We start from the raw sequence: 12544 nt of genomic DNA on the forward strand, positions 1-12544 counted from the left end.
TATTTTTCCTTTCAGATAGAACGTTATTGAGATGATTTGTAATACAGAGAATTGAGAATCCCAGCTCTACCTCTCATCATTAGTCTCTTGTCAAAAAGTGTGAGGTTTTTAACAGTGCTACTAGGTAAGCTAAGAACTCACTGTCCCTATACTGGTAGAGCTCAGACCCATGTGCCAAGCTGCCCCATACAGGTCAGGGTTCTCTTTCCTTCCTCCTCTACTGAAACCAGTCTTCACCTTCTCCATCAGAGCACACTGTGAATGAAAACGGTACTAATAAATAGACCTGCAACTGCTATAACAGAAACTTACCAACAAAATGCAAGTTTTGTGTCCATGTCTGCGTGCAGCCAACAGCCATGGACACCGCCTGTCTCTCATTAGTCATTTCAGTACAGACATGAGGAAAAGACAGACATCAAAGCCTGGCTTTTGATCCATATTCTTTTAACTACAACAGCGAAGGAAACTGACCTTGAAAAACTCATTTTCCTTTGGCTGGATTTAAGCATGGTTTGTCCTAATTTTGAAGAAGGAATTCTAGGGTCTGACAGTGAACTTCCTAACTTACTAGTGACTCGATACCCTGTAATTCTCTGTTCCTAGAGCTATGATAGCACCGCTTGCACTATCTACCTATATACACAAATATGCGTGTAGTTGCTTTTGAACATATATGCATAAAACATGTATGTGGAAAATGTATGTGTACACACACAAATGCTTCTTACAGAACACTTTCACCTTCGTATCAGCAAACATCAATGCCTGTTACAAGGGAAGGATTCAATAATTGTTTGCTCAATAGAGTATATGCACTCAGGAAAACACAGAACTTATCTTTAAGAACTTAGGAAAAAAACAAAATTACAGGAGCCTGCCTGCTGCACTATTCTAGAGACTGATCCTCCAGTGGTGCAGGATCACTGTAGCTTGCGAGTTTGGGGGCAGCCTTGGCAGCACAGGAAGATCCTGGCTCTTAAACAAAAACTTTAGGCACTCCACATTATGGTTTGTTACCAAAACAGAGCACATTTAGAATCAGGCTGGCTCTCTATCTTGCCATTACCTAGAGACTGGTTGTCAGTGTCTTCGACCAATCACCACTTTCTCACAAATCACAAATTGCATCCTCAGAGCTGTGAGGGGCACAGGCTGGGATCAGTTAGAAGTGCAAAAGGTAGCAGCCTTATGGAGGGACAGTATGGCTAGAGGAAATGCCCTGAGAACCACATCCTACAGTGAGGGCATTTGCCATTAGGTTCAAAGAGAATAAATTAGAATCATAATCTGATCCTATGCTTCAACAATGGGCCATTTTCCCCTCTCAAAGGAAACACCCTGCTTAGTCCCCCTCACAAACTCCACCTTCAAATCTTATACATTATTTAGTGGATTCTTGGGGGGGGGGGAGGCTCCAAAAAGAAAATAAAGAGTTCTATTTGGTTGGGCAGAAAAATATAGACACAAAGAAAGGCTAAGTGGTTTACCCCATGGCATAGCCCTCTTCTGATGTATGGAACAAGAAAATTAAAGTTCACAGCTGTGGTCAACAAACAACCGTGCTTTCTAAAATAAATAGTGACAAAGTAGAGCCTTGAAAAGATCAAGGTGGGAGAGAGATAAGGATGCATCAGTACTGAATATAGGTAAAACAGACCTGCCATTTAAAACAGATGGCACAAAGTGCATTCATTACTGGTGCAGTTGAAGTGAGACCTTTCTTTCATTCATGCGTGATCTTTGTATGTAGCTTATACTTGCAGTGGTGCATGTGTATGAGCATAAGCAAAGGCAGCAGTGTTTAAAACAAACATAATTTTGATAAGGTGGCAGCTTTGCAATAATCCAAGAAACATAAAATCTTAATAGTTGAAACTCTTCCCCCTTCTTAATTATCCTGACTTTGAGGGACAGATTTCGTAATTTTGGGGGCTGGGACAGTGTTGAATCAAACATTTTGGAAACCTTTGAAATGCTGATGTATTGTGGTTGAGGAGTCAAGGGTGTTTTTCCCCCTTTAACTACCATATGCTTCAAACACAATCTCTGTTATATATCAGCTAGACGTTGGAGTTTGCAAAAAGGAGGGAGGGCTCAACTTAATTGGTGGAAAGCCCACTGAATTCTAAAGAATGACTAGTTCTGTAACATAAAAAATGCACTGAAAGGGGGAAAACGCCTTCTATTTCTATCTTTAAATGAATAAGAAAGAACCAAGTTGCTTTGCTTTTAAAGATTTCTAAAACACAACTTGGGTAACAATCATTTCTAACATGGAACCTGGTAAGATCAGGTTCTGTTATCTTCTCTCCTGAGTTCTCTTCTTAATAAAATTGACAAGTCTGGTGGAGTTAAGCAATGGCCTTACATTTCAGAATGAAGAAAATGAATGACTCAGAAGAAAACCTGAGCTCTGAGGCTGGAGATGTCAAAAGGCGCCACCAAGTGTCACACTGGGGGAAGTGCAGTGTCTTCTGTTGGAGCTGCTGGGAGGAGGAGGGTGGTCTGCCATCATCTTAAGGGAGGTGCAGCAAGAGTGGAGGTCGCCAACACGAGGCGTTCATAGGACATTCTGTTTCATATGACCTCTCAGTTTCCAAAGTTAAGACAGTAGATACCACTATCAGCAGGTAAGCCAGAATTCTAATCCAAGTCTTCTGATTTAAAACACAGCTATGAGGCTGGAGAGATGGCCTGGTGGTTTAGAGTACCTTCCCCGTCCCTGCCACCCACCCCCCACGCACACACATAACGTAAAAAATAATAAAAGTAAATCTTTAAAACACAGAGATGTGAACTTCTAATTTAAATGAGAAGTCACAGATCTAGAAGAAAGGATTGCAGACAAATGCTTAAGGCTGCAGTAGTTATTCTTCCTTTTAAATTGCATGAAAGACCTATAGCTTCTTTAAAAAGAAAGAATGGCCAAAAACACTTACCATGAAAGACTTTTCTAAATATGTGCATATGCGTAAGTATACACATATAAATACATACACATCTTTTGCTTATTGAAAACACATGTGTATTGTACAAAATTTGAAGAATACCAATTGTGCCACAGGGTAAACCACTGGTTTTCCTTTGTGCCTATATTCAGCAGTAGCAACTAACGTTTGGTAAATCCATTTCAGTTGCCTTCCTTTGTTTATACATATGTATTTATTATATTATTCCTACTGAAATATTTGAATCAATATTAAATAATAGAGAAGTTTGATTTTATTCAGGATGGGTAACTTTCTAAACTAGAAAGGACCAACTGTAAGACACTACACCCTAGCTTATATGTAGTGATATAAATCTAAATATGACATTCCAAGCAAATGCTTCAGAGATAACTAGTGTCTTATCTTCATCTGTTTACTGCAGAGAAGAAAATATGGACTTGCATTTGCCTCCTGGCTCTCTGAACAGAGGCTACAAACTCACCAGCCACTCTCCTCACTGTTTCTTCTGCTGGAGAACAGAGGTGACCATCTCTCTTCTGCCTAAGCTAGAACATTATCAGGACAGCAAGTGAAAAGATGCAAATGCAAGGAAACTGAACACAGTCCAGGTTTGAAAACACTTCTCAAGGTTCCTGGCACTCAGATTTCCTCAGGTATTTGGTGCGCAGTGAGCCTACTCATAGATCTCCGTTCTAAAGTTGATTAGTGTGGCTCTCTCTGGAAACTGAATGGCACTGCAACTGATTTGGGCTGGGATCCCTAGCTGATTTCCACAGGAAATATTCATCTACAAGTATCAGATTCCCAGTTGGTGTTTTCTATAGGTATCTGGTTCTCTTGCCTTACTGTTTCACATATAAAAACTCATACCCTTAGTCCCAATGAAGTATTCTATCCATGTAGTTTGAGGTAATCCCTGACACTCTTCCTACTCTGTTGATCTGCCATGTCCCCATGTCACTCTGTGTCTCTTGACCCTTCCTGGTGCTCCAGAGAAACTCTGTATTGCTGACTGATTACCAACTTCCCAACGATTTCTAGTTATTATCCAAAGGGTTTTAATTGTTTATGGTGATGTCACTCCTAACACCATGCATTTATCACCATCTGCTTTGTGCCATTTTGGGTCCTTTCCAATGGGTTGGATCTTATCAGTCAGGTCCAATTGATAAGTTCCCACTCTCATTCTCAGGATGCCAACCTATAGATAGGTTTTTAGTTGCTAAGCCAATTGGTCTACTTAGCTTTGACACTAGATATCATGTCTCACAGTGGATTCTTCTGGGCTCTTAGGAATCTTCCTAATGTTTAACATTTTCTTCTTGTGTTTTTAACAAGGAACCTTATAAGCAATGATCAGTACAAGCTGGAAAAATCTGCACAGACCCACAGTCACTTGAATGAGTATAACTGACCCAGACACCTGGCTATATTATTACACTCATCAAGCAGAGTGAGATACATTTGCAAGTTAGCATCTTTCAAGTTATAAACAGAAAATTATGTAAAGGAAACTTGTTAATTATCTGAGAAAAACTTTCAAAGCAACTAAACAAAAAGTTCCCAACCACCTTTGAACCTCATCTTTGTTAGCTTACTGCCATCCCATCCTCCTACCGCCCTGGCCCTGCCACTTCCTCAACCAAACTGGATTCTTACTGGGTCTTGGAAGGGCAGGGACAGGAAGGAACAGAAGCTTATCGAAGTGAAAATGGAAGCAGAAAAGATAAAGAACAAAAAGGATTTAAAAGACTTGTTTGTGAGTCTGATCAAAGTAAGTGTAAACTAGGAAAAAACTAGCAGAGATTCCAGTATGTTTTGTTTTGATTTTTGCTACATGTTGTGCTTGTTTTGCTTAAAATGGTATTAGCCATGTTTTTGTACATGTTATCCAATAACATACATAGGATTGGTTCTTTTTCCTTAATTCACAATCTCCTAACAACCCTACAATTTGCCATTTCTTCACAATATTCTTGCTTATAGTACTGCCCTGGTTTTCAGGGTTTGTTCTCCTGTCACCTGACTCCTACAGTTAACTCTTGCTGTTCTAAGCTCTATCTTCTTAAAAATCACTAGACAGCTGGCAAGGGCAGTCAGTTACTCCTCCTCACTAGGTGAGAAGGAGTACAAGGTCAAGAAGTACACGTCACTTGCCATTAGAGCTTACTTTGCTTACACAGAATGATGGCAACTGTAGAGAGCATGTCGGAGCTAATTTATGCCTCCATCTAACAAGAATTTATAAGACACACATCCATAAGACATCAGGGTTCAACGGGCATGCTATTGTTTTGAAACGTATCTGGGGTGCTTTTGCTAATAATTTTTTTATTGGGAGTGTTCTTTTTATTTTTCTTTGGTTTCTTAACACAGAAGACATGTGTTCTATAAATAAAAAGTTCCCTGTGAAACAACTGTGGGTGAAGAGGGACAGAATTCCTACTTATTTCCATCTTTGTGTTCCATCAAGAAGCTGGCCTTCAGCTCTCTTCTGCTGTGATCTCTGGTGAAACCCAGAGGAACAATGGGAAATGAGAAGGACAGTGGCCAGACCCCATGGTCCGTCCACCAGGTGTGTCTGACCTATCTCCTTGTTACATTCTTTCCACAATGTCCTTTGGTGATGTCTGTTTTCCATGATTCTACTGTTCCAACACTAAAGAGGCAGACCAGCCACTGCCCTCAGACCAGGGAGTATGAAAGCGTTCCTGTTTGCTCAAGTGTGTTCAGAGCCCAGACTAAACACTGGCTTGATCTCTCTTGGAAACACTTTCTCTATGTGCACAGTGTAAGCGCTACGCTAGGAGGTCGGGGTGGACTCAGGAAGGCTAATCCAGCAGCAGCAGACTGGGGGAAGATGATGCCTCATCTGCCGTGGTGCTGTCTGCTAGCAATGTTTGGTAATTCTTACTTCGGTGCGGGATAATTGTGGCTTGAATCCAACTCTACAACCAAGGCTATAGGAAAGTCCAACACAAGGCCTAAGCCTAATGCAAAGGTTACTATGATGTCCATGGGCTGTGCAGATCTCCAGGGAGGTTTTTTAAGATGGTACAGAACTCCTCTAGAGTACCCAGAGTTACTTATCTCTTGTATGAAGGTACATTTCTAACCTAGAAGTGGCACCACCTCAGCAACACCCCATCTCTGGGGATCTGGAGTATCAAATAATCAGCTGCCCTGATAATGTGATATACTGGAAACAAAAGCCAGGCACGCAAATTCTCATTGTTCGTTATGAACTGTTGTGGCAAAAATAGTTCGAGCACTCTATGTTCTTAAAGAATGTGTAAAGAAAAAAATTACTTACTGCCTTCCCACGTACAATGCAGGAGGTTCAAAGCCCCTTCCACCCTCTTCCAGTGTGCAAGATGAAAGAATGCATATGCTATTGCTTCACTGTCTCCTCTCTTCAGGATGTGCTCTGGCGGGAGGATCAAGCTTTTCATTTCTAGTAGATACTGAAATGAAAAAAGCATGAGGCAGATGTGTTAACAGAAAGTGATTAGGAATTAGTGAATAGACTCATTTCCCAGAAACCACCATTCACAAACATCTCTCCAAAACTGCAGCCTCATTGCTACATTTGATGGCAATTACTGAAACACCCAGCAATATCCAGTTTGTTGGCAGGTGATTAGCTTTGCACTACTTTCCTTCCATGAAGATCAGAGACTTGTAGGCTAAAATATTCTACTCAAAGAGAGGAATACAGGCTCAAACAGCAAAAGGGGAAATGTAGAAGAAGAATAATTTGGTATAATGTTGTAACCACAATGAAAATACATAAAATCAAACATGTTATATGGCTAAACCTGCACTAAAGAGATTTGACTTTGAGTAGCACTACCCATATATTTTTTCCTATACAGACAGATCAAGAAAAATTTCACTTTTTGAAAAGAACTATTGATAGTTCTCAGATGTGGGAACAAGGAAGGTGTCGTCAGCATGTGTGTAGGAAGATCCAAGAGAATTAAATACAGACTCCAAGCTGAAAGGGACTTTTAGATCTTTCCCACAGGCTGGAGGGACTTGAGGGACTAGAGGTACTGGAGGCTACCGATTTCTTCTTATGTTTTGTCCTAAAGCAGTGTAAGACAAAAATTGTCTGGGGGGAAAAGTAATGCTATCAATCCAACTAACACTATAGTTATAATAAAAACATAAATCTGGTTGGTGGTGGTGCACACCTTTAGTTCCAGCACTAGGGTGACAAAGGCAGGTGGATCTCAATGAGTTTGAGGCCAGCCTGGTCTACAGAGTGAGTTCTAGGACAGCCAGAGCTATCATACACAGAAACCCTGTCTCAAAAAATAAACAAGCAAAATTAACTGTAATATAAATACAAAAAGTGTATTTTACACTCAGAGATAGCTGGTTATCCTCCCATGACTCTGTGACCTTAAGAGAGTCCATTGTGGTTTACATAATGCCTGTAATAAGGTCCCAAAGCTATGAATCGTCAGAAAGATCTAGAAGTCATACAATGCACTATGGACTATAGTGTTTTAGAGTAAGAAAACATAGGAAGACCATTTTGTTACCATCAGTAATCTTCAGCAAAATTAATGAGGAGCAAATCTTATCTAACAAAAGCCTTGGAAGAAGATCTTCACCTGAGATTTTAATAATTATTCATAAATACCCTGCCAATTAGTCAACTTCAAAACTGAGGAAAGAGCTATATGAATCTTGAAATAAACCAAATGTGAATAAAATGGTTTAATCAACCCAAGCAGAATGAAATCTCTGTCATGTTGCAGAGAACCAGATGGTGGTGAGGGAAAAATGTAAGCTGCTTTTCCGTTTATTTCTATGACTAGGGAAAGCTCTTAAAACTGCTTCATTACACATGTTCCCTATTTGCAGGTCAAAGCAAGCTAGGATATAGGGCACAGAAAACATGAGTAGAGGGTTCAGAAAATTACTAACTGTTCTGTCAATTGTCCTGTCTGGTGGTTATGTGGTTACTTAAATTAAAACTAAACAACATAAAATTCAGATTCCAGTCTCCATGTTTCATGTCCTCAAGTGCTGCTGCACATGGCTAATTTTACTACTGCATTAAAACTTTTAAGGAACATTCCCATTATTATAGAATATTCTTTTGAACAGAGGTGCTGTAGTCAGGGGCTTACAGTCTACAAATAACTAGGCCAATTTTTAGATAGAACTCATGCCCAGTACTGTTATCAGGGCTAAGAACCTAGGACTGGAGGTAGGCCACAGACCTTGGGGAAAACCTACTATTTTTATTCTACCAAACATATATAGTATTAAATTGAATCATAATGACTTATCTTTAGCCTAATGAGTTAGTGCATCTCTCAGCCCTCAACAGACAGTCTTCTTTTATCAGTAATGGCAATTCACACAGAGACTCACAACTGGCCAACATGCAGAGAACAAGAGACTGCCATAGATGTCACATCTATATCATACCTCCTCCTAAGGCACAGGCATTATCAAAGAAAGGGCAGAGGAAAAGACCATAAAGCCAGAGTTAATAAATGCCGACAAGGAAACAGTGTTTCCAGGACATGGCAGAGCAATTGGACATAGGAACTCACAACAGTTATAAGGGCACAAAACCAGCACAAGATCACACGGGACAAAAATCCCAACGTGGAGGAGGGCGGGGATCACAAAGTCTCACGCCTAGCTGTGGAACTACTGGAAACTGATGACTTGGCTCCTAAAAGGGTATCCATGCTTCACTGATAGTTCTGGACCCATACACCTACTGGCAGCGGTGATTAAATTCAGTGGGAGGAAAAACAACCAACAAAACAAACAAACAAAAAAAAACAAAGACATGATGTTGGGAGAAGATAATGGGAAGAGGAGGTTAGAAAGGAATTGGAGCAGAGGGAATGGGAGTGACTTTGCTCAAACCACATCATATAAAGCTTGATGAGCATGGAGAAGTTGCGCTGGTGCCTCCCTAGAGCCTACCCTCCCAATGCCTCCCTAGAGCCTACCCTCCCAATGACTCCCTAGAGCCTACCCTCCCAATGCCTACCTAGAGCCTACCCTCCCAATGCCTACCTAGAGCCTACCCTCCCAATGCCTACCTAGAGCCTACCCTCCCAATGACTACCTAGAGCCTACCCTCCCAATGACTACCTAGAGCCTACCCTCCCAATGCCTACCTAGAGCCTACCCTCTCAATGACTAGTATTCATGGTACTGGAAGGTACTCTACATACTACTAGAAGATAAAGGTAACCACCAACCCAGCTACCAGTTCTTCAGTCTACAGTGATGATCTGTCTGCATGATACTCTGGTGCAACTGTGGCACAAAAGTTGTTGGACTAACCAACCACTGTCTAGTTGTACTGAAGACCCACTCCAGGAGATGAGATCCATGCCACACACTGCTCAGGTGGCCAAGAACTTGAGAATAGATTGGCTATGGACCTATAGGAAAATCAAATGCTACTGTTCTGCTAAAGGAATATGTCAATAAAATGAACCCTAATTACATTCTGTTATTCTCATAGATCAGCATCCTGCTCAGCTGTTATCAGAGAAGCTCCCTCCAGCAGCTAATGGAAACTCATAGAGACCCACAGGTGGACAATGTGAAGAGAATGGGAGACCTTGGACCACTCAGTCCTAAATGTTATGCCTTCATCAAATCCCTCCCCTTAGATCTCGGGGAACTTTGCAGAAGAGGAAGTTGAAAGACTGTATGAGCCAGTGGGGATGGAGGACACAAGGAAACAAGGATTTCTAGACACAACAGGGCTGATGCACATATGAACTCACAGAGACTATGGAAGCATACACAGGCCTGCACAGGTCTAAGCCAAATGGGGTCCCACTGCTGAGATACTGAAGTGGACACAAGCTCCTATCCTTAACCCAGAAGTTATCTTCAATTAACAACCACTTGCAGAAGAAAAATTATCTTTCTCCAATGTAGCCTCACTGGGTATTACAAACTGTACTTAAAGGCAGGCCCCGTGCTCCCATGGCCAACACAAAACAAATTCTATGTTAATTTTGGAGGGTGTTTGTCTCATAATGCCTTAGCTATGCATCTTTTGACCTTACAGATCTTTCGCTTATATATAATGGTTTCCAACTTTCTGTTTTTATGTAATTTCTGTGTATGAGCATGTGTGTCTCCACACCTAAGTGTGTTTCTGATCCTTTTTCTTTGGCCATTTTTAGTTTCTAGTGGTTTTGTCCTATTGTTTTCTAATGAGAAAGAGAAAAAAAATGGATGTTGATTTGGCTGGATGGGGAAATAACTTGAAGGAATTAAATTAAATTAAAATTACATTGTATGCATGTATGGAATTATCAAACAATAAGAAGACAATCTATAGATACCCATGGTAGGAACATATACTCATTGAAAATGAACACATTATAATAAAAACTGTAATAAATATAATACAAAATTTTATTTAAAAGCATTGTTGACACCAGGACATCTACATGCACTTGGAGAGTGATAGTAAATGTGAGTCCGTACTCAGTCGGCAAACTGAATTCAATGCATGCATGTGGCTTCAACCATCATCCAGAGCCCACTACATAGGCTGTGAGGCGATACTTAGTTCCCCTCTAAGCTCTGTCTGACCCTGATGTATGTACATGTAACCCCTTAGTTACATGTGTCCTTTTGTCAGCTCAGTCACAAAATCCTCAAGGACATGGACTTTGTCATCTTTGTGCTAATTTCTCAGTGCTTCCTTTTAATCACCTTGCACATATATGCTAACTTAAATTCAAGCTCCCAATGTGGAAGCTCCTGACCTGGTCAATCTAATGAGGTCAACAAGCACTCACCTAGGAGACTTAGCTCTGCCTTCTGACTGCATCTACTTTATGGCAGGAATAGGTTATATCTATAAAGGAGATTTATAGTCCTTTAGAGTTCCAAACAGAATGTTGGCTGTAACCAACCGATGAAGACTAATAGCAACAATGTGCTATGTTTGGGGCCAAGCTTTAAATGGCTGGCAATATCAGGTCTCAACATGTGCAACATTTAAATTAGAAAGGCATGGAACAACATTTCACATCCCACTTGTCAAGAGAAAAATAAATGGAAGAGGGCAGATCTCTATCCACAAATATGCAGAAATCAATTAGGCTAACTGCACTTTGCAAATCAGAGAACACGCTCTGCCTGTCTGTATTAGCGACTTGGCTTCTGTTAGCTAAGTCAGCATTCTGTGCTATCTTGCCGGCATCCTACCTCTAACTTCCTTCCCAGATTCTCAACCACACTAGCTGAAGAACAGCGCTTCTAAAGGTTTCGGAAGCAACTTTTCAAAGTCAATTTGTGTCAGAATTGTGCTCCTTATGTCCAGTACATTAGCACGTAAAGCCAGATCATACATAGAGAAGTTGAGGGCTCTGGAGTGTGAGTGAGTGGTGCTTGTTTCCGCAGGCATGGAGAAGAGGCTGGCTCATTTACGAGGAAAGCTGTCTAGAATCTACTCCAAGGGACAGACTGCCAAAGTTTCCCTTTTCAAGGTATAAAACTCTACAGTAACTTGAGGAAAAATGACCCCAAAGTTATCCTTCACATAGATATTAATGCAAAGGAATTAATCGGTTTATATTTCTAGAATGTTCAGTACCAACAATACCATAAATCATATGAAAACAATCAGTAAGAATACAAGCATAAATACAATATGAAAAACAGGATAATTAAGTTACAGCAAATTTAGGTGACAGCTATCAAGTTGCTCTCCAAAGCCCAAGAGTAGAAGAATATTTATGTGTATTGAAAATCTGATGATATATTGCAAAACGAAAAAGTCTGTCATGTTATATATAATAGATTATTAAGACAATAAAATGTTTGGACATTAAGAAGCATTGGAAAATGACAGATTAAAAGTTAAGAGTAGTTAAATATTTATTATTATGGGAGATTAATTTCTTTGTGTTATAATTTCTAGATTTTGGGTAATAAACATCATTATTTTCATTTAGATATCCGTATGCATAAACAGTTGAGAGAACTTGCTGATCTTGCAGGTGGTTATGAACCACAAAATGGGTTCTGGGAAACAGAGCAGCTCAAGGGCAAAGGGAGGGGTAGAAATGGTGTTAATATGGTATAGTCATATATAAAATTCTTCTCAAAGAAAATGTATACTTAGGTTTTGAAAAACTTAGTGCCATTTGGAATAGAAGCAATTATGCTGAAGTTCATTGATGACTGCTCCTTGGACTCAATAACATATGTAACAGGATTAAATATCACCAGTAACTGGTCCATTCAGCTAGCACTGTCGCGAGAAGGAGGTGTCCATCCATACCAGGGATCCATACTGGGATCCATGCTCCACCTCCCTGCCTTTATGAACTACTGTTTGGGGTCCTGCTCTACTACATTGCTATGGCCTTGGGTATGGTATCAAATTTCTTTGCTCTTCAGTTTGTTCATCTGTATAAACTGAACAGCAAAACATGTTATTGGTGCTAAAGTTAGAAATGACATATGATAATATGGAAAGCATTTACAAAGTACCTATGAATAGGTACCCATGCATATGTATGTATTCACTGAACAGCTGGGTTTGCTGAACAGAAGACCACTTTACTTGT

At 40.3% G+C, this 12544-nt stretch overlaps 1 protein-coding gene across 9 annotated transcripts in view; it reads right to left on the minus strand.

Annotated features, from left to right (window-relative positions):
- Window positions 1-12544, minus strand: part of St7 (suppression of tumorigenicity 7) — a 234027-nt gene that overhangs the window by 13501 nt on the left and 207982 nt on the right. For 8 of the 9 annotated variants that reach the window (XM_035450733.1, XM_027389945.2, XM_027389946.2 and 5 more), the window contains one exon: window positions 6268-6418. In XM_035450733.1, the coding sequence (XP_035306624.1) occupies window positions 6268-6418 (151 nt within the window). Of the gene's footprint in view, window positions 1-6267; window positions 6419-12544 lie in introns of those variants that run through there. The other variant, XM_027389950.2, reaches the window with a different exon arrangement.

This window comes from Cricetulus griseus (assembly GCF_003668045.3).
Source record: "Cricetulus griseus strain 17A/GY chromosome 1 unlocalized genomic scaffold, alternate assembly CriGri-PICRH-1.0 chr1_0, whole genome shotgun sequence".
Classification (NCBI taxonomy): Eukaryota; Metazoa; Chordata; class Mammalia; order Rodentia; family Cricetidae; genus Cricetulus; species Cricetulus griseus.